This window comes from Pan troglodytes, chromosome 8 (genome assembly GCF_028858775.2).
Source record: "Pan troglodytes isolate AG18354 chromosome 8, NHGRI_mPanTro3-v2.0_pri, whole genome shotgun sequence".
Lineage (NCBI taxonomy): Eukaryota > Metazoa > Chordata > Mammalia > Primates > Hominidae > Pan > Pan troglodytes.
This window is the reverse complement of record NC_072406.2, coordinates 104,163,962-104,190,355: the sequence shown is the minus strand read 5'-3', so window position 1 is coordinate 104,190,355 and position 26,394 is coordinate 104,163,962. Positions and strand designations below refer to the sequence as shown.

Sequence of the window (26,394 nt, the reverse complement as noted above, 5' to 3'; positions counted from 1 at the left end):
GGCTGGGTACAGTGGCTCACATCTGTAATCCCAACAGTCTGGGAGGCCGAGGCAGGAGGATCGCTTCAGCCCAGGAGTTCAAGACCAGCCTGGGCAACATGGCAAAATCCCATCTGGACAAAAAATTTTAAAAATATATAGAATTGTACACTTTAAAAAGGTGAATTAAATAATGTGCAAAATATGCCAATATAACTTTTTTTTTTTTAATAAAAAAGAAGTTCTGGGGCAGGCATAGTGGCTCACACCTGTAATCCCAGCACTTTGGGAGGCCAAGGTGGGAGAATCGCTTGAGGCCAGGAATTTGGGACCAGCCTGGGTAACATAGCAAGACCCCCATCTCTACAGAAAAAAAAATAAAAAATTAGCCAGGCATGGTGGCACGTGCCTGTGGTCCTAGCAAGATGGGAGGATTGCTTGAGCCCAGGAGTTCAAGGGTGCACTGAGCTACGATCATATCACTGAACTCCAGCCTGGGCAACAGAGTGAGATCCTGTCTCTAAACAAATAAATAAATAAATAAATAGTTCTAAAACTGAAAAACATAGTATCTGAAAAAAAAATTTTAAACCACTGGATAGACTTAACAGCTTAATGGAAGATAATAGGACAAAATGCAAGTGAACTTAAAGATAAAGCAATACTGTTCTCACTCATAGGTGGGAACTGAACAATGAGAACACTTGGACACAGGGGGAGGAACGTCGCACACCGGGGCCTGTCGTGGGGTGGGGGGATGGGGGAGGGATAGCATTAGGAGAAATACTTAATGTAAATGATGAGTTAATGCGTGCAGCAAACCAACACGGCACATGTATACATATGTGACAAACCTGCACGTTGTGCACATGTACCCTAGAACTTAAAGTATAATAATAAAAAAAGATAAAGCAATACAAAGTACCCAATCTAAAGAACAAAGAGAAAAAAGATATAAAGAAACAAAAGCCCAAATATGAAATTAAGAAAACAATTCTATTTACGATAGCAACTTGTATTCTGTCAAGTATAAAATGAAAAAAATTAAAAACTAAATGAAAATGTTCATGCATCATAAGAGTAAATATTGTTAAAACACTAATATTTCCCAAATGTATACAGAGATTCAACAAAATTGCTATAAAAATCCCAGCTGGCTTTTTTTTTTTTGCAAACATTGACAGACTGGTCCTAAAATTCATATGGAAATGCAAGAGACTCAGAATAACCAAAACAATCTTGAAAAACAGGAACAAAGTTGGAGGCTCATGCATCTTGATTTCAGAACTTACTACAATGCAACAATAACTTAGACAATGTGGTACTCGCGTAAGAATAGACATCAATGGAATAGAATTAAGAGTCCTGAAATAAACCTATGTGTCCGATGGTCAATTGATTTTTGACAAGGGTTCCAGAGCAATTCAATGAGAAAGAGAACAGTATATTCTACAAATAGTGTTGAGACAACAGGATAGCCACATGCAAAAGAATGAAGTTGGACCCTTAACCTCAAAACATATACAAAAAAAACTCAAAATCAATAAAATAACTAAAAACTAAAGCTATAAAACTCTCAGAAGAAAACAGAGGTAAATGAGCTTGAATTTGGCAAGTTTCTTACATATAATACCAAAAACTTGAGAAACAAACAAAACAATACAAAAAAATTGGACTTCATAAAAATTTAAAACTTTTATGCTTCTTACCACAGAGGAAATGAAAAGATAACCTATAGAGCAGTAGAAAATATGTGTAAATCAGGCTGGGGGTGGTGGCTCATGCCTGTAATCCCAGCACTTTGGGAAGCCAAGGCCGGTGGTTCACCTGAGGTCAGGAGTTCAAGACCAGCCTGGCCACGACAGTGAAACCCTATCTCTACTAAAAATTAAAAAATTAGCTGGGTGTGGGGCAGGCACCAGTAATCCCAGCTACTGCAGGAAGGAGCCAAGGCAGGAGAATCATTTGAACTCAGGAGGTGGAGGTTGCAGTGAGCAGAGATCACACCACTGCACTACAGCCTGGGTAATGGAGTGAGACTCTGTCTCAAAAAAAAAAAAAAAAAGAAAAGAAAAGAAAAGAAAAAGAAAAAAAGGAAATGCGTAAATCACATATCTGGTAAGAAGCTTGTATTGAGAACATATACTCTTACAACTTATAATAAAACGGCAAATAACACAATGAAAAACGTGCAAGTTATATGAATTGACATTTCTCTAAAGAAGGTATACAAATGGTCAATACATGAAATGAAGTTCAACATTATTGGACATCAGGGAAATGCAAATCAAAATCACAATGAGATATCACTTCACACCATTAGTACAGCTATAATCAAAACATCAGATAATAAGTGTTAGGAAAAGATGTTGAGAAATTGAATGTAAAATAGCAGAGCCACTTTGGAAAACTCTGGCAGTTTCTCAAATGGTAAAATACAGTTACCATATGAGCCAGTAATTCCACTCCTAGGTATCTACCTGAGGGAAATTAAAACATACGTCCAAACAAAAACTTGTACATGAATTTTTACAGCAGTATTTTTCTTTCTTTCTTTTTTTTTTTTTTAGACAGAGTTTCGCTCTTGTTGCCCAGGCTGAAGTGCAATGGCGCGATCTCGGGTCACCGCAATCTCTGCCTCCCAGGTTCAAGCGATTCTCCTGCCTCAGCCTCCCAAGTAGCTGGGATTACAGGCATGCGTCACCATGCCTGGCTAATTTTTGTATTTTTAGTAGAAATGGGGTTTCTCCATGTTGGTCAGGCTGGTCTCAAACTCCTGACCTCAGGTGATCACCCGCCTTTGCCTCCCAGCAGTATTTTTCAAAACAGATAAAAGGTAGAAACAACCCAAATGTCCATCAACTAATGAAAGGCTTTTACAAATTGTGGTATTCATACAATGGAATATTATTTGGCCATAAAATGAAATACTACCACATCATATCCATTAGGATGGCAACTATCAAAAAACAGAAAATAACAAGAGTTGACAAGGATGCAGAGAAACTGGAACCCTTGTGTACTGTTGGTAGAAATGTAAAATGATGCAGCTGTTAGGGAAAACTGAATTGGCAGCTCCTCAAAAAATTAAAAATAGAATGACCATCTGATCCAGCCATTTACTTCTGGGTATATACCCCAAAGAACTGAAAGCAGTAACTCAAACAGATATCTGTACATCCATGTTCACAGTAGCATTATTCACGACAGTCAAAATGTGGAATAAGCCTGTGTCCACTGATGGATGAATGGATAAACAAAATTTATATACATACAATGGACTATTATTCAGCCTTAAAAAGAAAGGAAATTCTGTCCTATACTACAACACAGATGAACCTTGAGGACATCAACTTAAGTGAAATAAGCCCATCACAAGAAGACAAACACTGTAGGATTCACTTACATGAGGCATCTAGAGTAGTCAAATTCATGGAGACAGAAAGAATGGTGGTTGCCAGGGGCTGGGGAAAGGGGGAAATGGGGATTTGACGTTTAATAGGTAGTTTCAGTTTTGCATGATGAAGACTTCTGGAGACTGGCTGCACAACAATGTGACTGTACTTAACACTACTAAACTTAAGTTTTAAAAACGGCTAAGGATGGTAAATTTTTTGTTATATATATTTTACCACAATTTTAAAAACCTGATACATCCCTTAACAGTAATAAAATTTAGAAAAGAAAAAAAAGTACTGATATACACTGTCATACAGATGAACCTTGAAAATATTCTCTTAGGTAAAAAAAACCACCACAAAAGACCACATATTGTATGATTCAATTTACCAGCCACATGCCATTTAATGATGAGTACATTCTGAGAAATGTGTCATTCAGTGATTTTGTGGTTGTTGTCAACATCACAGTGTGCTTACACAAACCTAGATCATAAAGCCTACAACACAGCTACACTGTATGGTATAGCCTGTTGCTCCTAGGCTACAAACCTGTATAGCATGTTACTAAATACTGTAGGCAACTGTAACGCAATGGTAAGTATTCATATATCTAAACATAGAAAAGCTACAGTAAAAATACAGTAATATAATTTTATGGGACCACAACTGTATATGCAGTCCTAGTCTGTTGCTGACTTAAATGCTGTTATGTGGTATGTGACCAAATATAAAATGTTGAGAATAAGCAAATCTAAAGAGACCAAAAGTAGACTCATGGTTGCTGGGAAGAGGAGGGAAGGAAGTAAGAGGATAAAAGGGTGATAGCTAAGGATATGGGGTTTCTTCTTAAAGTGACGAAAATGTTCTAAAATTGTGGTGATAGTTACACATACCTGTGAGTATACTAAAAACCACTGAATTGTATACTTTAAATGATGAATTGTATAATGTATAAATTATATCTCAATAAAGCTGCTTGAAAATTTTTTTAAAGATTGGTCTACCCAGGAGGGAAAAACACTAGGCATCCAAAAGACTGCTTGATCACAACCCCAATACACTTACACAGAGCCTAAAATTGGTCCTCTCATTAAAGGCGAAGCCCTATTGGGGGAAATAATCTACACAACCAGCTGCAAAGGAAACCCAGACCAGTATGTATATTAATCATATATGGTGTCATTAATATATATGAGGGGACAAACACAGATCAACATTTAAAGAAAACCTAACTACAGGGTTTTAAACAAGCACTGTTCAGCAAGCTGTGACTTACTAGCACTAAAAAACTGAGTTCCCAAGAAACTGCAGTTCCCAATCCTGGTTACATATCAGAATCACCTATAGGACTTTTCTTTTTTCTTTATTTGGAGACAGAGTTTCACTCTCGTCACCCAGGCTGGAGTGCAATGGCCATGATCGCAGCTCACTGCAACCTCCGCCTCCCGGGTTCAAGCCATTCTCCTGTCTCAGCCTCCAGAGTAGCTGGGATTACAGGCACCCGCCTCCACACCCAGCTAATTTTCATATTTTTAGTACAGACAGGGTTTCACCATGTTGGCTAGGCTGGTCTCGACCTCCCGATCTCAGGTGAACTGCCCGTCTCGTCCTCCCAAAGTGCTGGGATTACAGGTGTGACCCACCACACTGAGCCAGGCTTTTCTTTGAAATACAATTACCTAGACTTCTTCATAGATCTATGAAATCAGAATATGGCAAAACCAAAATATATATAATTTTGATCTCTGATAATGTCCATGAATACACTAGTAAAGTTAGTAAACTTACTATTTAGTGATATAAATGAAAAGATTTTGAAGAGTTTTACCTCCATTATTAGAAAAACTATGCTTTTCCAAAACTTAAGCAAATTATCCTCTTAATTCTCTGCAAAAATAACTAGATCTTTTAATAGAAACCATACTAAACAAGATGAAATGAGTATTTGACATTTTTTATGATAAAAAAGTGAATATATTAATAAGCCTCTAAATGACGATTAATTAGCAGAGTGTTATTCTCTTTTGTTTTTTACTCAAAAATGCAAATTATTTACTTACAAAAATCCATTTAAAACATCAAGGTTTTTTCCCCACTCCAGGCCATTATCTTGAATGGCCAAAACAGTAATTTTATATTCAGATAGATTCTGTAAGTTTAAAAATATTAGGACAATACCTATCCCGGTATTTTTTTCTTCTTATTTTGAGACGGAGTCTACCTCTGTTGCCCAGGCTGGAGTGCAGTGGTGTGATCTCGGCTCACTGCAACCTCCGCCTCCCAAGTTCAAGCAATTCTCCTGCCTCAGCCTCACGGGTAGCTGGCATTACAGGCACTCGCCACCATGCCCGGCTAATTTTTGTATTTTTAGTAGAGACAGGGTTTCGCCATGTTGGTTAGGCTGCTCTCGAACTCCTGACCTCAGGTGATCCACCCACCTCGGCCTCTCAAAGTGCTGGGATTACAGGCGTGAATACCTATCCAAGTCTTATTTTTCACTCTTAGTTTTTGCGTTGGACACCAGCATGAGTAAACCCAATAATATCAGAAATATGTGATAAAAACAAAACAATCAATCTCTCAAATTTCCAGAATTGTGAAAACATTACCACAATCTATACTAATCCTGATTTTATAATATATTAAACTGGGGCTCTTGCGGAACACTTTATAATTTCCATACTACATAATAAAATTGTTGCTGAAATATTAATATGTATCAACTAATGATGCACATATTCACTTAAAGGAGAAAAAATACTCATATTGTAGCTTTAAACCAAATACTGCTGGGTTACCTCCCATTCATAGCATCCCCCGCCACCTGCAAACTTCAGTTAATTTACATTTCATGACATGTTAGTTTACGTGTGACTAATGAACAGCATACCAAAGTGACAAATTAGTCTGAAAAAAAAATTTTAGACTTTCTTCTCAGAACCACTACAGACCTGATTTTTCATCTTGGACTTCAAATTCGGCACCAGCAGATCCCAGGAGTGATGCACCATGTTGTAACAATCTACATATATCAAATCTGTCAAAATTCAATCGCTCTGTAGTAGGTGAATCTTCCATCGAACTTTCGGAAGTAGGTTCTACATGAGGTTTAAAAATATTAATTTGACCATATAGCCAAAGTGTGGAATGAAAGAAAATAGCATATCATTACTTGGGTTGCATGGGTTACACACACACACACACATACACACACACACACACAAACTTTTTTTTTAAGAAGTGAGGTCTTGCTCTGTTGCCCAGGCTGGAATGTAGTGGCATAATCACAGCTCACTGTATCCTCAAACTCCTGGGATCAAGGACTTCTTCTGCCTCAGCCTCCAGAGTAGCTAGGACTACAGGTGCACACAACCATGCCTAGCTAAGTGTTTTTTATTTATTTTTGTAGAGACAAGGGTCTCACCATCTTGCCCCAGGCTGGTCTCAAACTCTGGGGCTCAGGCAATCCCCTCCTGCCTCAACTTCCCAAAGTGCTGGAATTTACAGGCGTAAGCCACTGTACCCGGATAGTAATATTTTGAGAAAAGTAAAAGTGGAGTAAGTAGAAAAACTACTGTGGGTTTATGATCAGTTCTTAGTTATCTGTGAATAAGTTGGTGGTTCCTTTTCCACAGACCATCAGATGTTAGTGAGTATATGTGTAACTGTGTCCAACCACAAAAGCAAAATGTTATTTATATAAAGAAATTGCATTCCCATGTTAAAATGTATATGTTAAATATCATGCTGTCTCTACTTACTGTTAGAGTTTAAAAATACTAAGGTAACAGCATGAGTTTATTATAGTGCTCAGTTAGAAGACAAAAATATTCACAGAATGTATTCATGAATAAGGCTAATAAGAATCATCCCTCCCCATACCTGAGGAACAGGCTGAGCCACAAAGCAACTATGCACTCAACAGGACTCAGTTCCCATACTCTGGGCAAATAAGAATCTCCTGGTAACTTGCTAAAATCACATATCCATGTGAGGTCTAAAAACATCTATAAAATGTTCTGTATTCCTTCCTCCAAAAGCTGTAAGTTATACATGTTAAAATATAATTACTTACTGACTTAATAGTTTGTTTAGCTGGCATCTGCATGAAATTCATCTGTAAACTAAAGTATAACTGCTTAACTTAAAAGGAATTTCTATTAGTATTTTAAGTTTTCTAGTGATGATAAGCAAATTCATTTAGTAAAAATTTTAAAGCTAGTTAAAAATTTAATGCTAGCTTAATGCTAGTTTTTTAAAAAAATTAAGTCTTTTAAAAACGGAACTAAGTTGTACCATCTTTACATACCAAACTAAGTGGGGATAACAAGCTGAAAAGTAAAAGGCTCTTTTCTAAAACAAGTTATAACTTCTCTAGTCACACATTTCATTTAATGAGAGAAGACAAATTAACAAAATAACTCAAAATAACAGGTATCAGCAAATATAAAGCAACAGTTTTAGGCAAGCTAAGACTTATGATAAAAGTGATGTTATTAAAGGGAGTTGAGGCCGGGCACAGTGGCTCATGCCTCTAATCCCAGCACTTTGGGAGGCTGACGTGGGCCTCAGCTTGAGGCTAAATCATGCTTGAGGCCAGGAATTCAAACCCCGCCCCCCCGAGCCTGGCCAACAAAGCAAAACCCAATCTGTACTAAAAATACAAAATTAGCTGAGCATGGTGGTGCACACCTGTAATCCCAGCTACTTGGGAGGTTGAGGCACAAGAATCGCTTGAACCCAGGAGGCGGAAGCTGCAGTGAGCCAAGACTGCACCACTGCACTCCAGCCTGGGTGACACAGTGAGACTCTGTCTCGAAAAAATAAAATAAAATAAAATAAATAGAATAAAACAAAATAATAAAATAAAATAAAAGTCAGTTGAAAACGAATCTAGTTGTACCATTAAATTTTGATTTAATTAAAATGTGCAGCTTTCCAGCTTTTCAAAAGCATGTAACTTGTTTTTAAATGTCATTACAGGCAATCAGAACACATTTTTTCCCACTACAAAAAATCCAAAAAAAGGCACATAAAAAACAAGACTTCACATTCCAAATATCCATATATAATTGTGCTTAAATGTAGAAAATAACTACCCTATACTATTCTCCCAGCAACAAGAAAAAAAGACTTTCAAATATTTACACTGTACTGATTTAACTTTTTTTAGAATGTCAATTACTTGAAGGGAAGTAATAACCCTTGTAAATCAAGCATACTATAGAATTTGTAATTTAAAATGTATACAAAAACATTTTCTATATCCAGTAGTTTTTTTTTTTTATGTGGTGAAAAATCACCTTATTCAGTATCATTTCCTGACAAAGCTGTACCTAAAAGCGTGGAAATTAAGACTTTAAAATTGAAATTATTAAAATACAAAATGCATATTATAATTAATTCTACAGTTAGGTTTTTACTTAAAACTACTTTCTCCACTTAAAAGCACCTTGTCTGGTTCTCGGCACTGGATTCCACTCAGGTACATTTTTCACTATAGCTTCAACAGCTTGTCCTGCTGCGATCCGCGTATCCCAATTTGCACTCCTTAAATATATCAACACCTTAAAAATTATAAAGTAAAAGTTACGTATACAAAAATATTGTTTGCGCAAGGTAGCCAGAACAGAGAAATACAAATTTACTTGTTATTAATGTGTAATTTGGCAGCCATCCAAATACATATAAAACACCTTAGAATTATTAAATTCATTTACAAGATTCTATCATTCAGAGAAAAATCACTACCACCTTAAAAAGGGGATTTAAGAAACCTGTGGCCAGGCACAGTGGCTCACACCTATAATCCCAGCACTTTGGGAGACCGAGGTGGGCAGACCACCTGAGGTCAGGAGTTCAAGACCAGCTTGACCAACATGGTGACACTCCATCTCTACAAAAAATACAAAATTAGCCAGGCATGGTGGCACACGTCTGTCATCCCGACTACTTGGGAGGCTGAGACAGGAGAATCACTTGAACCCGGGAGGCAGAGGTTGCAGTGAGCCAAGATGGCGCCACTGCACTCCAATCTGGGCAACAAGAGCAAAACTCTGTCTCAAAAAGAAAAGAAACTTGTAATAAAAGAATGTTTAAGTGCATTTTAAAAATAACACCCATTTAACATACTAAAAAGCAAAGTACATATTATTCATTAAGTCCCATTACTTAATACAAAGAATTGAAAGTTATAAAAACTCAAGTTTAGTATGGTTGTAAGATATAAGATCAATACACAAAATCAATTGTATTTCCACACATTAAACAATCTGAAAATGAAATTAAGAAAACCATGCCATTTACAGTAGCATCAGAATGTAGAAAATACTTAAGAATAAATTTATCAGAAGCAGTGTATGACTTGTACAATGAAAACTACAAAACACTAAAAATATTGTTGAAGAAATTAAAGATCTAAATAGACACCTTGTGTTCATGGATTCAAAGACTTCAGATTGTTACAACAGTAATATACTATAAATTAATCAAGAGATTCAACACAATTCCTATCAAAATCCCTTTTTTTTTTTTTTTTTTTTGCAGAAATGGAAAAGCTGATCCTAAAATGTATATGCAAATGCAAGGGACTCAGAATTACCAAAGCAATCTTGAAAAAAAAAATTTAGTAGACTCACACTTTTTTTATTTTTATTTTTTAGAGATGGGGTCTCAGTGGTACCCAGACTGAAATGCAGTGTCTTAGTCACAGGTGCAATCATAGCACACTGCAGCCTCAAACTCCTGCCCTCAGACAATTCTCCTGTCTCAGTCTCTTGAGTAGCTGTGCCTATGGGCATGTACCACCATACTTGGCAACATACACTTCTTGACTTCAAAACTTTCTACAAAGCAACAGTAATCAAGACAGTGTGGTACTGGCAAAATGATAGACATACGAATCAGTGGAACAGAATTAAGAGTTCATAAATAACCTGTGTCTATGGTCAACTGATTTTCAACAAAGGTGTTGAGACAATTCAATGGAGAAATAATAGTCTTTTCAACAAACGGTGGTGGGATAACTGGAAAGCCACATGTAAAAGAATGATGTTGAACACCCAGCTCATTAACATACACAAAAATTAACTAAAAAACCGACCACAGAACCCAAAAGTAAGAGCTAAAACTATAAAACTCTTAGAGGAGAACTTAGGGGTAAATCTTTGTCACCTTGGATTAGGCAATGGTTTCTTAGATATGACACCAAAAGCAGAAGTGATGTTCAAGAAAGTAAAAAGACAGCTCATAGAAGAGTATATTTCCAAATCAAATACCTATTTCCTAATCATATACCTTTGTATAGTTTGGATACCTTGTATATGAAGAACTATACCATATGAAGAACTTTCGCAACTCATAATGATAACCCAATTTTTAAATGGGCAAGGGATCTGAGTAGACATTTCTCCAAAGAAGATATACAAATGCATTGCTTCTCTGCTTTTTGGCTAAGATCAAGTGAAGACATACAAATGAATAATAAATACATATACCTGATATCATTAGTCATCAGGGAAATGCAAATCAAACCCCTTCATATCCAGCAGGATGGCTATAATCAAAGTCAGTCAAGAAGTATTGACAAGGATGTGGACAATCTAAGTTCTCATACACTACTGTTGAAAACATAAATAATGGGACCATTTTGGAAAATAGTTTGGCAGTTCCTCATAAAGTTACCATATGGTACAGTAATTCTACTCTCAGGTATATATATACTCTGGAGAATGGAAAAAAAACCTCCAAAATTTTGTACACAAATTTTCATAGCAGCATTTTTCATAATACAGTAGCCAAAAAGTGAAAACAACCCAAATATTCATCAACCAAAAAATCAGTAAGATGTACACATGTATATCCACATGGTGGAATATTATTTGGCAATAAAAATGAATATACATGCTACAATATAAAAACATTATTTTGAGCAAAAGAAATCAATCACAATAGATTACAATTCATTTTATATAAAATGTTCAGGATAGGCAAATCTTCCTATAAAGTTAGTTTAGTGGTTGTCGAGGATCTGGGCATGAGTGAAGGAGTATTGAAGAGTGACTGCTAGTAGGTATGAGGTTTCTTTTTGTGGTGATAAAATGTTTTAAAATTAGAGTACGGTGATGGCTGCTGTACACCATGTTAATATACTAAATACCACTAAATTGAAACTCATGGTATGTAAATTATATTTTAATAAAGCTGTTTAAGAAACAAAACCGGCCAGGAGCGGTGGTTCACGCCTGCAATCCCAGCACTTTGGGAGGCCAAGGTGGGAGGATCACGAGGTCCAGAGATCAAGACCATCCTGGCCAACATGGTGAAACCCCCTCTCCACTAAAAATACAAAAATTAGCTGGGCATGGTGGTGCACGCCTGTAGTCTCAGCTACTCGGGAGGCTAAGGCAGGAGAATCGCCTGAACCCAGGAGGCAGAGGTTGCAGTAAGCCGAGATCGCGCCACTGCACTCCAGCCTGAGACTCCGTCTCAAAAAAAAAAAAAAGAAAACAAAACCAATGGGCAACAGGAAAACGCTGACAGCCGAGGAAAAGGGAAAGGAAAAGGGAAAGACGGTGAGACAGTGCTAAAGGCAAACTTTGCCTCTTTGGGAATGATTTGATGGTAGCCAATATGCTGAGGTCTGAGTGAAGAAGACCAGAACTCACTGGGAAGGCTGGAAAACTTTTCTCAGTTCAGCACAGATGAGGCCTGTTCATTGTTTCACAGTTTCAGGTCATTCAGTCCTCCATTTCTTCCCTTGGGCTAAGGAGAAGAAAGGTGTTGCCTCTCTCTGTCACCAACTTACACACGAATACTGCCTAATATGCATCCTTCTTCATTCTAAGAACGTGGAGCCTGTAGGTATCAAATCACTGTCTCTCCATCTACATCCTAGTTAGAAAGTTCTGATAATATCTAAGTGGGAATTATGTTGGAAAGAGAGTCACTGTTAGTCCTTGTGGTAGCAACCACACAGTACAGATGTGTATGCTGAGAAAGGGCTTAGAACTCCCACTCATACTCAACAGAGATGGGCAGATGAGAATGAAAAAAGGGGGTCAAACCGAAAAGAGAGAGAGATCCTGAGGCTCCCTATATCTGGGCAATCATATTGCTCCCCTACCCTATCCTGTATCTACCTCCCCAACTCCCCTCCTCCTATACAAAGCACTCCTGCTTTACTCTGCACATCAGGAAATTAAATGTGTAGAATTTGCCACTTATTACCATACAGGTACACTTCAATACGCATACAGAGTTTAGTAAAAATACAGCAGTTGCTTAAGGGAAGAAAATGGACTAGGATTATGAAAACACTGATACACCAAAGCAGAAAGCCTCCATTTTCAAACAGCTGATAACTTAGAATGTAACAAGACTCCAGCTTCTCATGTATTTCAATCATTGCCCATGAGTACTCATCCATTTGAAGACTACCAACTATGATATAATTATTAGTCATTAAGAACAAGTTAGACTACTAACAAACCAGATAAACAACTTAGTTTATTACCAAACTGGGACAGATTTAAATTTGTGCCACAGGCAAAAGGATCTATACTCAAATCCCTTAAGCTACTAAACTTGATTTAAAAAAAAAAAAGTTTAAGTCTTGTGACCAGAAAAAAAAAAAAGAAATAGCAAAAATGTTTAAAAATTAAGATGATGTTTACCTTTATTTTTGTGTTCCTATCCATGAATAAGTCTCTACAATTGTATTATGCTAAAAGAAAAAAAAAAGTTCTTACTTTAGACAGGAGATTATTTAGTTCATGGGGATGAAGCTTCACCACTTCTCCAAGTTGCTGTGCAGCAGCTTTTCTTGTAACAGGAGTAGTGCCAGTATCCAGTAAAATAAAAAGGCGATCTAGCCTGAAATAACAAAAATACAATGGTTATTCTGAAATGATTTTCCTCGTATGTACAAGTTTAAGTCAATAAACGTACTGAGCAGATGCTATGAATGAAGACCTACGCTAACATAAATGAGCCCCGGAAGGACATTATGGTGAAATAAGCCAGACACAGAAAGATAAATGCCGCATATTCTCACTCATAAATGGAAGCTAAAAAGTCGATCTCATAGAAGTCAAGAGTGGAATAAGTGGTTACTAGCAGCTGGGAAGGGTAGGAAAAGCAAGAGGGATGGGGGAGGCTGGTTAACTGTCTATTTACAGCTAAATAGAAGAAACAAGTTCTAGTGTTCTGTGGCACTGCAGAGTGACTAAACAACAATTTACTGCATATTTTCAAATAGCCAGAAGAGAGGCATTTTGAATGTTCCCAACACAAAGAAATGATAAATGTTTAAGGTGAATAATATGCTAATATGATCATTACATTGTATATGTGTATGAAAATATCACACTGTACCCCCATAATAATGTACAATTATCTGTCAATTAAAATAATACTTTTTCTAAAATTGCAAAAATAAAAATAAAAGTGACCTATGCTAGGACTACAAGAGATGCCTAATCTCTACTCTTAAGGAACTTGCTACTGGGGTTGAAGGGAGCAGGTAAGTCAAGTACAATAAGATACATGGCAGAAAAAAAAGTACAAAGTGCTTTGAGGATTATGAAAGAAAGGAGCGAATATTATATCCCCAACTATGTAATACTGAAAAGGCTTCATAAAATAAATGGTGTATGAGATGGATCTTAGTGGTAGAAAATAATTTTAACACTGGTGGAGATTAGGTGGTGAAAGGGAAAGGGGAAGAAATACCTGGAAGAAGGAAAACAAGAACACAACAATAAGAGAAGGGAGAGTATATTTAGGGAAATGAATAACAGTTTGGTTGCAATTCAGGGTACACTTAAGAGAAGATTGGGAGATACAGCTACAGAAGTAGCTGGAACCCTACTGTGGAGACCTTTTAATGAACTTGCAACCATGAAGGTCTTGGGTCAAGAAACTAATGGAACTGAAACTATGCTTTAGGAAGATTAATCTGGCAGCAGTGTGATACATGAAGTAAAATGGGAGGAAACTCAGCTGGGCGTGGTCATGTCTGTAATCCCAGCACTTTGGGAGGTGGAGGTGGGAGGATCACTTGAGGTCAGGAGTTCGAGACCAGCCTGGCCATCATGGTTAAACCCCATCTCTACTAAAAATACAAAAATCAGCCAGGTGTAGTGGCATCCACCTGTAGTCCCGGCTACTAGGGAGGCTGAGGCAGGAGAATTGCTTCTGAACCCGGGAGGCAGAGGTTGTAATGAGCTGAGATTGTACCACTGCACTCCAGCTTGGGTGACAGAGTGAGACTGTGTCTTTAAAAAAAAAAAAATTAAATCAAAATAGATTAAAGTCTTAAATCTAAGACCTCAAACTATGAAGCTAGTCATACAAAGAGAGTAATACAACACAGTTAATTTCTAATGACATTCTAAAATTAATTTACTTTACGCATACACTATACACAGACATATCCAATCTTTTGACACCATATTTCTCCTTCCTCATTCAAGGCTATCTAAACACTTGCCTTTACCCATTCATTCACTGGCTTTTGCTATAGGATTGGTGAACAGTCAGTCAGACAGATAGTAGGACCAAGAAAGGGGAAAAAATGGTTTCTTGACCTACTTTTGTCTTGATACCATCCCCCTTCTATCCTTATTCAATCATCCTTTCTCCAATATCTCAAATCAGTGTTACTAATCCATTCCCTTCTTCCAATATGCAGAGCTCTCTCTCTACTGAGAAAATAAACTGCTTGATCTCCACTCTCTAGAACACTTTAACTGCCAAGCATCTTGAACAAGTGTTTAAAATATTATTTCCTCATCATACACAATTTAATCCATATAAATCAAGGTTCCATCTTTCTATACCAAAATACCACACCTGAAGGTCACCAATGAACTCTTAGGCTCCAAATCCAATAGTTTTTTACAAGGTCAATTTTTCTTGACTCTTCTTTGACAGCTGCGACCAGCAAGCACCCCATTCTTACAATACTTTCCTTCCTAAGTTGCACATTATATTACCCTGTTCTCCAAACTCTTCTTTCCTTAGTTCTCCTATGCTTAATACTCTTAATATGAATATCAGGAGAATACTCATATTCAATCCTTGACTGCTCAACTCTCATCAGTTTCTCCCTGAGGAAACTGTATACTGTTATTTGTTTAAATTATATCCAGAACAAATATTCCCCAAATCCAGGCCATCTGAGAGTGCCAGTTTCACACTCCCAACTGCCTTGTCACCCTATTGCCAGATTAACTTCCTAAAACGCCCCCTGAATAAATCACTACCTTACTCTAAAACTTTCAATGGCTCACACTTACCTACCAGAAAGTAATCCAAAACAAAAAGTATCTCCCAAATGTGGGTATTTTTGGTTTCCACAATTTTGCCTATACTGTTTCCTCCACTCAGAATGTCTCTCACACCCCTTCAAGCTAGGGTTACAGTGGCTCACCCCTCCTCAAGGGGGTGGTTTCCTGGCCAGTTTCTGCCAGATCCCCAGAATGGTCACTGGTTGGGGTTGCAGTGGGTACATACTCTGCCTCACTGCAACAGCAGGCAGCTGTGCAGATATAATGTCCCCATGTGTGAGACTGGGAACTGTTGGTGGGAGGCACAGCTGAGAATATGGGTATATCACCTGGAATTTAACCAGATACACCCTAGAGGTGATCTTCGGGTGTGCCTGAGCTTGCTTCTCTAACAAGAGAATAAAATGTGCTACAGCAAACAAATAAAGTATTTTTCTCTTTGTTCAACTGTTCAGCTAGCTCCCATCCAACAGGATTCAGCTGAAGTTCTTCACCTTCTTGAAACCATTTCAAACTACTATGCAACAGAGATTACTTCCTTTTCTGAAACCCACATGAATTCTCATCTTGAACAGCTACTTAAGTATTTATTATATTTTTTTGTGGCATCTCTCACATTAATTTGTCACATGAGGTCTAATTTTCCTCATTAGGCTTCATCTCCTTCAATCATTCTTTTTGTCTCGCACAACACTTTGCACAGTATTCAAATATTTGTTATGTAGTTGACATTTACTGTAACTAAAACTATACTTAAGGAAAAGTTCAAGTTTCTTGGGGACAAGTTTAAGAACCAACTTTAAGGAAAGAAAAAATATTTTATATTACCTTTTTTTTTCCTGCTTCCTTTGAGAAACATCCTTAATCTGTGACAGCAGTTTTACATAAAAAACCAGTTGGTAATGTAATGTTTCAGTAACTGAGAAGATCAGCACAGCAGTACTTCAGCATTCTGAATGAGGCAGTTACGCTTGTACCAAATAGCAAGCTGAAAAATGCCATGCAATAGGCACTGTATTCCTTCAATAATTTCCATCCTTCCTAAACTTTTCCTTTGGTCCTCTGCTACCCAGCTTCACTTAGAACTCCTGCCCAAAGACCTTAGACTCCTCTCTAACCTAATTGCTGATACTGTCCCACAGCCACACAATTCCTCTTGCCTCTCCTTTTTGCAGATCCTTTTATCCCAATGCTATGTCAGGTCACCTCTGCTCTCCCACCAGCCAAATGCCCTGAGGGTAGCAGATCAGCTCATTCTCTCATCCATTCCAAGGCTGTTTATCCTTACTTCTTCCACTTTGGATGGTAACCAAAATTGCCTCCCTGAATAGAGGATGGAGACACAAGAATGCTTCTTTGATTCTCTTGACTTAAAGCCACTTTCGTAGTTCTCCATTCCTCTCTTCAGGACAGCAGATTGGACACCACATAAAAGGAAGAACAAAGAGATGAGCAGACAAAGATCTGACAAGAGGGCAGTCTGACCTGTTATCTCAGGATAGCCAGCTATGAGGCAAGCAGGGTAAGCATCAGGGCCAGGCCACAGTGGAAAAGGCTGGTACAGTGAACTGGTGGGGAAGAGGAAAAGAACGTGAGACAGAGTCAGTATTATGTTGGAGGGTAGACAGGGCCCTTGGTGAGGGAGAGGTCTGAAGGAAGCTAGATGGTCAGAAGAGAAGGGAAAGTTAAAAGGAGGGCTGACTGAGGGAACACAGAACTTACTCCCATACTACTTTTGGCTAAAACTTCTGTTGCACACAGCTAGCAGGAAAAAGTAACATTCTTCATTCTCTGAAGGATAGACAGACAGATGGAGGAGACACAGGTAACAGATGTCAAGTTGCATGGAAGGTACCAAAGACTATAGAAGATAAGTAAAACATAAGAAAATTATATTTTGTAATATCCACTGGTTATAAATTTATTAAGAATAAGAAATCTGGCCCATTTTCAATCTGGATGTCAATTCCGAGAAATAGCTAAACAAGATATGATTCATGTAACCTGTGATTTCAGGCAACTGTTCTAAAGACTGCCTAGAAAAAGGAAAGAGTACATAGAAGTTAGTAGAGGTTATGCTAGCAGTTGCAATCTAACCCCTCTCCTCTCCAGATGTTTGCATTATGTTAATTCATAACAGTAAAGCCATAAAAATAAACAGAAAGAAATGTCATGCATTTTAAACAATAAAACATGTCCTAGATTACTACATCATAGTTAATAAACAAATACATACTGTATTTCCACTCTAAAACATCTCGGGAGGGGAGGGGCAAAAAGCCTCACTGATATTTTCGAAATAAATTTAACCTCTCTGATAAATTAGGAAAGGTCAACTGACAGAATACCTCAAAAAGACAGCTTTGTGGCCTTAACTAAAAAAGCATGATCAGTCAAGAGTAGCCATTTAGTTATACATTTTTTACACGTGGCAAAAGTACAGTAAAATTTTAAATATAGATGATTTGAGTGTTTACTTTTCTGTGTTACTCAGGAAATAAGGAAAGATAATGACCATTACTTAGTATAGTGTACAGTGTGTACTTAATACGTGGAACTTAGTACAGTGCACATATTACCATTAAGGTCAAAAGAAACAACTTCCAACAAATTCTCTAGTGTTTTTAAACATATACTTTCTAGGTCATGTTGTGGGTAATTTGAAACTATGTTAATGTTATGTTGTTTTAAACATAAAGATATCACACAGAACACTAAGAATCAATATGAAGGTGTGAAACCATACCAAAGCCAGGTGTAACGGCAGGTGCTTGCTAGGTAAGTTACCCCACTCTACCCTGGACCATAAACTCCATGAGAATGGACAGTACAGTTTTTTTCTCTGCTATACCTCTAGCACCTATAACATAGAAAGCACTCAGTAAATATTGGTTAAATGAAGAATGGTGAAAATGTACAACCAAGCTATGCTATTTCCTTCAAGACATTTTTTTCTACCCTCCATCCCTGATCGAACAACCTATAGCCTCTTGCATGACTTTATCTTAATGACAAAACATAGTACATACTAATCTAGGTTCTTTAGCAGAAGTATGGGTGGTTTTAAAACTTCTTATTAATACATATTATGTATTAATATGTAAAATTCATAATACATTTTAAAGTGTATTTTTAAATGGTTAGAACAGTCTATTTTTATGTGTGTGTCACAATTGAAAATTTTTTAAAATAATAATTCAAACTAGTACCTTGAGAAATACGCCAAAGAAATAAGGAGGAATTTACCATTGGGATTGAAATGGAAAAGCTTTGATTAATGCCTCTTCTACTTTTTCTAGTTTATCTCTAAATTTTTAAAGTATGAGATATTTGATGAATTATAATTTACAATAGTTCCTTCTGTCATCTTATAATGGATTGAAATTAACAATAAGGGCCAGGTGAGGTGGCTCATGCTTGTAATCCCAGCATTTGGGAGGCCAATGTGGGAGGAATGCTTGAGGCAGGAGTTTAAGACCACCCTGGCCAACACAGAGAGACCCCATCTCTATTAAAAAAAAAATTATTAAAAATAAATTAACAGGGAGGAATAAGCCTAGAAAACCTGTGTTGTCCTTTATTGGTAATTAAGGTAGTTTTTTCTACATTAACATTTTCCTGTCCAGGACCCACTGAACGTCCCCTACATCAAGAAACTTCCTTTTATTTGACAGAATAGGCCTGTTGAAACAATGTTGCTCTGAAGTATCAACAGTGCAAAGAGAAAATTAACAAAATTGAGCAAAGGTCTACTATATGTAGCAATTTGTTTCTTCCACAAGAGGATGTGTTTTTGTTTTTTCTGAACCCTTTCTGAACACTGTAACATTTTCAAATGCAAAGATATGTGAGAAATCTAAGGTATGGCTTTTAAAACAGTCATGTTATAAGTACTGTCTAGACATTTTAGACATGACCTTTACAGCACAGATCGCTGAGGGAAAACTATATATTTCTGAAACTTTCTCTAGCTGATTAAGGAAAAACTATGTTCCTATTAACTAGCCAATATACAATGATCAGTTCCATTAATTGTGGCATAAACAGGCAAAGGTAGCAAAAACAAGCTGTTTAAAAAATTGTATTAAGTCATGGTTCCCAACACAGCTACAGATTCCCCACCAATGAATAAACCTAACCCAGGTGCAGTGGCTCACACCAGTAATCCCAGCACTTTAGGGGCAAAGCCACGTGGATCACTGGAGCCCAGGAGTTTGCAACCAGCCTGGGCAACATGATGAAACCCCACTTCTACAAAATATACAAAAAAAATTAGCCAGGCATGGTGGTATGCATCTGTGGTCCTAGCAACTGGGGAGGCTGAGGTGGGAGGATCACTTGAGGCCGTGATTGTGCCACTGCACTCCAGCTTTCCAGCCTGGAGGACAGAGTGAGACTCTGCCTCCAAAAACAAACAAACAAACAAACAAACAAAAATGCCAAAGAAATCCATCTCAGGTTGCTTTTTTTGGGGGGGGGGGGGTGGGGGGGATGGATTCTTGCTCTGTTGCCCAGGCTGGAGTGCAGTGCTGCGATCGCAAAGGTTGCTTTTACTGTTGGTGGCAAAATCCCAACTAAGTAACACATGATAATGAGAAAAAGCCCCATAAAGCAAAATAATGGTGTTCAAAAATATAACACTTATTATTTAAATTATTCACAAGAAACACTGAAAGCCTGTAACATACACTAACTTGTTTTTTGCTGAGGTTGACTTTGTGGAAGCAAGTCAAGTAGCTAGTGAATGACTAGCTGACTTTCCGGCATCCGCATCTTAAGGACAACATTGTTCTCTACTCCTACATTTGGATTTTGGGTCTTTTACTAAGGGTTTAAAAGAGTCATATCATTTTCCAGTGATATTTCACTGGATTTGACAGAGAACTTCAAATGCTATGATTGTATTTACAATTTTAGAGAGTAACAAAGTTATTTTTGCAAGATGTAACTCAGCTACAGATCAAGAGTTGGCCATGCATTTCATAATCTGCCACATTCTTACAACTGAAAGTACAGTAAAACCAAGCCTATTAAGCAGGGTCTAAAACATTTGACCACATAAAATACATCATATCAATTTTGCATTATAAATGGCCATGCTATCACAGAATTTACTATATTATAAACTTCAAAAAATTATTCTAATTGCCTTCCTGTAGGAGATAGCTTTAAAAAGAAAAAAAATTCCGATGATTGTTAAAATTAGAAAATGGCCAATATTAAAAAGCTATAGTGAAAGTTTTCCTTACTGCAAAAAAAAAAAGAAAAAAGGCAGTTAAACTCAAAAGTACTCACCGAAAAACACTGGAAATAGTCTACTATGCACAAATTACGGTAAAATCATACTCCTACAAATGTAGGAGTAGAGAACAATGTTATCCCTAAGATGCGGATGCTGGAAAGTCAGCTAGTCATTCACTAGTTACTTGACTTGCTTCCACAAAGTCAACCTCAGCAAAACAACAAATTAGTATATGTTACAGGCTTTCAGTGTTTCTTGTGAATAATTTAAATAATAATTGTTATATCTTTGAATACCATTATTTTGCTTTATGAGGCAACTCATATGGCAACTCAAAAGGTACCAAAGCAAGAAGCAACATCATTCATTCATTTTTTTTTTTAAATGTACTGAACACCCACTAGGAGCCAGGCATTCTGAGCATGGAAAAATCAAAGACACATTTCCTTCTCTCAGAGTTTATGTTAATCTAGCAAGTAAGAGAAAAATTAACCAATTACAAAATATAAATATTATGACTGATAGGAATACGTATTGGTGCAAATAGCTCAGATGAAGTAAAACCAGAGAAAATGTCCTGAACAAGGTGATATATAAGCTTAGATCAAAAAATTAAGGCAGGTGGATCGCCTGAAGTCAGGAGTTCGAGGCCAGCCTGACCAACATGGAGAAACCCCATCTCTACTAAAAATACAAAATTAGCCGGGTGTGGTGGTGCATGCCTGTAATCCCAGCTACTAGGGAGGCTGAGGCAGGAGAATCGTTTGAACCCGGGAGGTGGAGGTTATGGTGAGCCAAGAACGCACCATTGCACTCCAGCGTGGGCAACAAGAGCAAAACTCTGTCTCAAAAAAAAAAAAAAAAAAAAAAAAATCAAACAAAAAAACACACTAAGGTCAGAACTAGCCATACCTGAGATGGGGCTAAGAAGTGTTCCAAAGATAAACAGTAGGGGTAAGAAAATGAATTCTGGGGAGGGTGGAGGATAGAAGAGAGAAGAAGGTGAAGGGGAAGTACAGAGAAGTTGACACAAGATGAATCTAAAAAGATGACACAGGAACCAGATCACAAAGGACCTGGTAAGATATGTTTGTTTGAGAATGTGGACTTTATCCTAAGGCAATAGGAAACAACTAAAGGTATTAATTAGAAAGATGACCATGTTCATGTTCAAATCTTCAAATCAGTAAATAATATGACTGAAGCGAAGAACAGATTGGAATGAGATGCCATGGAAGGCAGGAAAAGGAGAGAGGCTCCTGTCTTGTACTAAACATGTCCAAATACCAAATACATTGATACATAAACTTAATATGAGATTTATCAGGTGATACAATGTTTAAGGGGATGAGTACTTCCTTTCCTAGGGTTGAGTGTGTATTTTCAAAAGATTGGATGTAGCTTTACAGTGACAAAAGGGAAGCGTCTCTCTAAAGGTGTCTTGGACTAGAGATGGTGGCATGTTCTAGGATTGTGGTAACTGGTATAGAAAGAAAAATGATCAGCTGGAGAAAGATTAGAAAGGCAGAATATACAGGATTGGATTTGGTAACTGGCTGGACATGGGGTGTGGGAGGAAAAGGGAAGTCAAAGAATATTCTCAAATTTCTTGACCAGACAATTGAGGGAATAATGGTACTAACTTACTATTTCCCATCTGTTGGAAATTCTGGTGGAAATGTCCTAAAAATATTACAGTTTCTCTTCAGTTATGCATATGAAATAAACAGTGCAAAAAATATTTTAGATTTGATTTTAGCATATGATTTTTATCTCCTGGGCTATTTTCCACCTATTTTACATAAAATAGTATTAAAATGAGTCTGCACCAACAGGAGAGAAAGGAAGCTTAGTTAGCACAGAACTGTGCTTCGTGCATGGAGAAGGCCAGCTTGAAACTAAAATTTGCCATTCAAAGAAATCCACAGGTGAAAAAGTCAAGAATTGACACTATCCCCAAAACACACAAAGTGTCTCAAAATGTTTTCCTTGGGCTTACTACTGAGCCCAAGGAAACTAAGCACAGAAATAGCTCTTTCATAAAAACATGACAGGCTTTTAAAAAAGTGAACAAGAAAAAAATCTACAGAAAAAGAGTGCTACTCTTTGAAACACAACATCCAGAACAAAAGACGGTACCTTCAAAACCCACTCAGTCATTGAGAAATATTAACTGTCCTAAACTTCCGTAAAGAGATTAGTGTTGGCTGGGCGCGGTGGCTCACGCCTGTAATCCCAGCACTTTGGGAGGCCAAGGCGGGCGGATCACGAGGTAAGGAGATCGAGACCATCCTGGCTAACACGGTGAAACCCGTCTCTACTAAAAATACAAAAAACTAGCCAGGCGTGGTGGCGGGCGCCTGTGGTCCCAGCTACTTGGGAGGCTGAGGCAGGAGAATGGCCTGAACCCGGGAGGCGGAGCTTGCAGTGAGCCGAGATCTCGCCACTGCACTCCAGCCTGGGCTACAGAGCCAGATTCCTTCTCAAAAAAAAAAAAAAAAAAAAGAGATTAGCGTTGCCCGAAAATTAGGTTCTTTTTAAACACTTTCATTTTGTCTTTATAAAGCTACATCCAATCCTGTGAAAATACACAGGTTGCTCTAAGAAAGGAAGCACTCATCTATCTCCTTAAACACTATTACCTGATAAATGTTATATTAAGTTTACATATCAATGCATTTACAATGTATATATTCATGCATTTATATGGGAGGTAACAAATTAGAAGATACACCTTTCTATATTTGCAAAAATGTAAAATGTCACTTGTATTCTCTCAAGGCAGTTTTATTTTTAAAAAAATTTCCTCACATTGCATAGATTATAAAATAAAAATCAGATGCCCCATACTACGGTACCTAGCAACCCCCTTCACCCAACTCCCATGGGCTTCTCCCACACACTACTTCATCAGTCATCTAGGGAGTCTGTAAGGAATGGGTTATCCTTTCCCTTGCAAAACAGATAAAACTTGTGCACTTAATAAGCTCAAAGAATGTGTTCAGTTAATTATAAAAAAGAATGAAAACTATTTGTTTTCATCATTTATTCCTTCAGTCTATATGGTAAAAGAATCCAATTCTCATTAAAAGTTACCATATCAACTCTAAGGAACTTGGTGAATCCATCCGATCACTATCACAGAGGAACTATCCCTTAATTACATGTACAGAGGGTCACCAAATTCCGCTTACAAAAGCTTTCCAACCATTCTATCATACCGGAGGAAAAAGTAATGTTTCTCCTATAGCTATACAAATAAATGTCGTTAGTTTTTCTATAGTTTTCCTGGGCTTTCCTGTTGACAGGCAGTATTTCAAAAGAATATAAGATTTGTGATTTATCTTCCACGCCTTAGTTACGGAAAATGATGCTAATACGATAATTGGCTTAAGGTTACAACGCTGACGTTGGAATGTTTACTGCCAAACAAAAGGAGAAATTATACTTAATTTTAAAAAACATCTCAGGAAAGAACATACCCCTAAAAACGTAAATTAAAACTGGTAACATAATTAGACGGTCTCTTAGATAATAGTAATTCAGGCTTCCCCTCCATCGACAGTAACTACCAAGTTTTCCCATGAAATGGAGGTTAGGGACCAGCCTTAGAATACTGAGAAAGATAAGAGACTCCCCTAGAATCGAAAGAGGGAAGAGAAACCAGAGAACAGAAACATGGTGAGGAAAGAGAAAAAACAGCTCTAACGTGCCAAGGGGTCTATTAACAAGAAAAAGGCATTATTGAACCGATTTACCCAGGAGTAACCCGAGCCCAAACCCCCGCCGACCACGGGGCGAACTCCGAAGTCTACTGAAGAAAGCTCCAGAGCCCAGTGACAATGAGAACCGCTCTTCTCTAGGAGTGGGGGCTCTAAGAGGAGACCATGCCTTCCTTGAATCGCCTTCCAGTTTGCTCGTCAGGAGCAAGACCCACCTGGAGACCGCCATGGCCGGGCGCCGGCGGTTCGGGGCTCCCCGCGACCTACGCGCCGCGCAGCTGAGGCGCTAGTTTCCAGAGAGCTGAGCGGCGCAGGCCCAGGCCGCGGAGCACAGGGGAGCGGCCGGTGCGGCGTGGGGCGTTCCAGCGCAGGCCCTCGGGCATCTGCCCTGCCGCCTACCCAAGCTCGTCCCCGCGGCGGCCGGTAAGCAGGGGTCCAAGACGGTAGCGGAGGCGGCAGTCCTCCGACCCGCACGACTTCAAACCGGGTACCCTCAGCTCCGCTCTTTGCTGACGCGGGCGTCGGCACGCACAACTGAGCGTCAGCGCGCCGGAAGTGACGTAAGCTCACCGACAGGAGCTTAGCTCGGCGCGAGCGCTTTCGGTTTGGTGGCACGCGCCTAAATAAAAGCGCTTTGTGCTGATGTGGAGAGGGTGTCTAGTCTTAAAACTAGGGAAGGAGGTGAAGTAAGGGTCCCCTCATTTGACAGAGAAGGAAAAAGGCAATTTAGTCCAAGTCCTGGAACTTCGAAAGCTTGGTTTCTAATTCCACACTACCCAGATTCTGCTTCCCACCGTACTGCATCTAGGAAGCAAGATCAGAAGGACGTTAACATACTCTTGTCCAGGTGGTGAAGCCAGTGGGAGGAGTGAAAGCAAAAAGTCGCTATGACACTGAAGAAATGGCTCAGATGTTTGTCATTATTTGCCAGAAGTTCTGCCTAGGTATTGGAGAGAAGGTCTTCTGACCAACGATTTTGCCAAGTTTGATTTCTCAATTGTTTATGTTGTTTGTACCATCATTTTCTCAGCCAGCCAGATTTGAAAACTACCATTTTTAAATTTTTGTTCCTTTGGTGGACTTATCTGGCTTTTCAATATTTTTAAGTTCATTAGGCTTTTAAACACTTCTGCCAGGCCCTTATCATCTGACACTTGATTTTTTTTTTTTTTTTTTTTGACCGAGTTTCGCTCTGTCGCCCAGGCTAGAGTGCAGTGGCGCGATCTCGGCTCACTGCCAACCTGCGCTTACCGGGTTCAAGCGATTCTAAATGTGCCTCAACCTCCCGAGTAGCTGGGAGGCACACGGGCCCCACGCCCGGCCAATTTTTTGTGTTTTTTAGTAGAGACGGGGTTTCGCCATGTTGGCCAGGCTTGTCTCCTGCTCCTGGCCTCAAGTGATCTGCCCGCCTCGGCCTCCCAAAGTGCTGGGATTACAGGTGTGAGCCACTGCGCCCGGCCCTTAAACTTGATTTTTATGCTAGTAGTCAAAATAATATTTCTCCAATTTTCAGTTCAGCCCATTTTATAGGCCAACAGATTAATCTTCAAAAAACCTCACTGCTTTTTATCATGTCGCTCCTATGCTTATAAAGCATGTCCATTGGCTTCTCATTACCTGAAGAGGCTATGTCTCAATCCTTGAGTCTGTTTTTCATCTGTAAAATGAGGCTAATGAGAAGTACTGCAGAAGATTGTGGGAATAAAATGAGGTCATGAATCTAGAAGAGCTTACAAGAACTTTGTAAACCATAAAGTAGT

At 38.3% G+C, this 26,394-nt stretch overlaps 1 protein-coding gene across 11 annotated transcripts in view; it reads right to left on the bottom strand.

Moving 5' to 3' along the window:
* The window catches only part of BTAF1 (B-TFIID TATA-box binding protein associated factor 1), a 106,960-nt gene extending 81,758 nt beyond the window's left edge, over positions 1-25,202 (bottom strand). For 3 of the 11 annotated variants that reach the window (XM_063781977.1, XM_016918852.3, XM_016918853.4), the window contains exons 1-4: positions 24,850-25,202; positions 13,130-13,253; positions 8,833-8,947; positions 6,332-6,478 (exon numbers count right to left, since the gene is read on the bottom strand). Coding sequence is in view for 4 of the 11 variants with exons in the window: in XM_016918852.3 (XP_016774341.1) it covers positions 6,332-6,478; positions 8,833-8,947; positions 13,130-13,253; positions 24,850-24,863 (400 nt within the window). In the remaining 7 variants the exon portion in view is untranslated. Of the gene's footprint in view, positions 1-3,385; positions 3,456-6,331; positions 6,479-8,832; positions 8,948-13,129; positions 13,254-24,849 lie in introns of those variants that run through there. The other 8 variants (XM_016918854.4, XM_063781978.1, XM_063781975.1 and 5 more) reach the window with 8 other exon arrangements.
* Between the last annotated feature and the right edge of the window lie 1,192 nt (positions 25,203-26,394).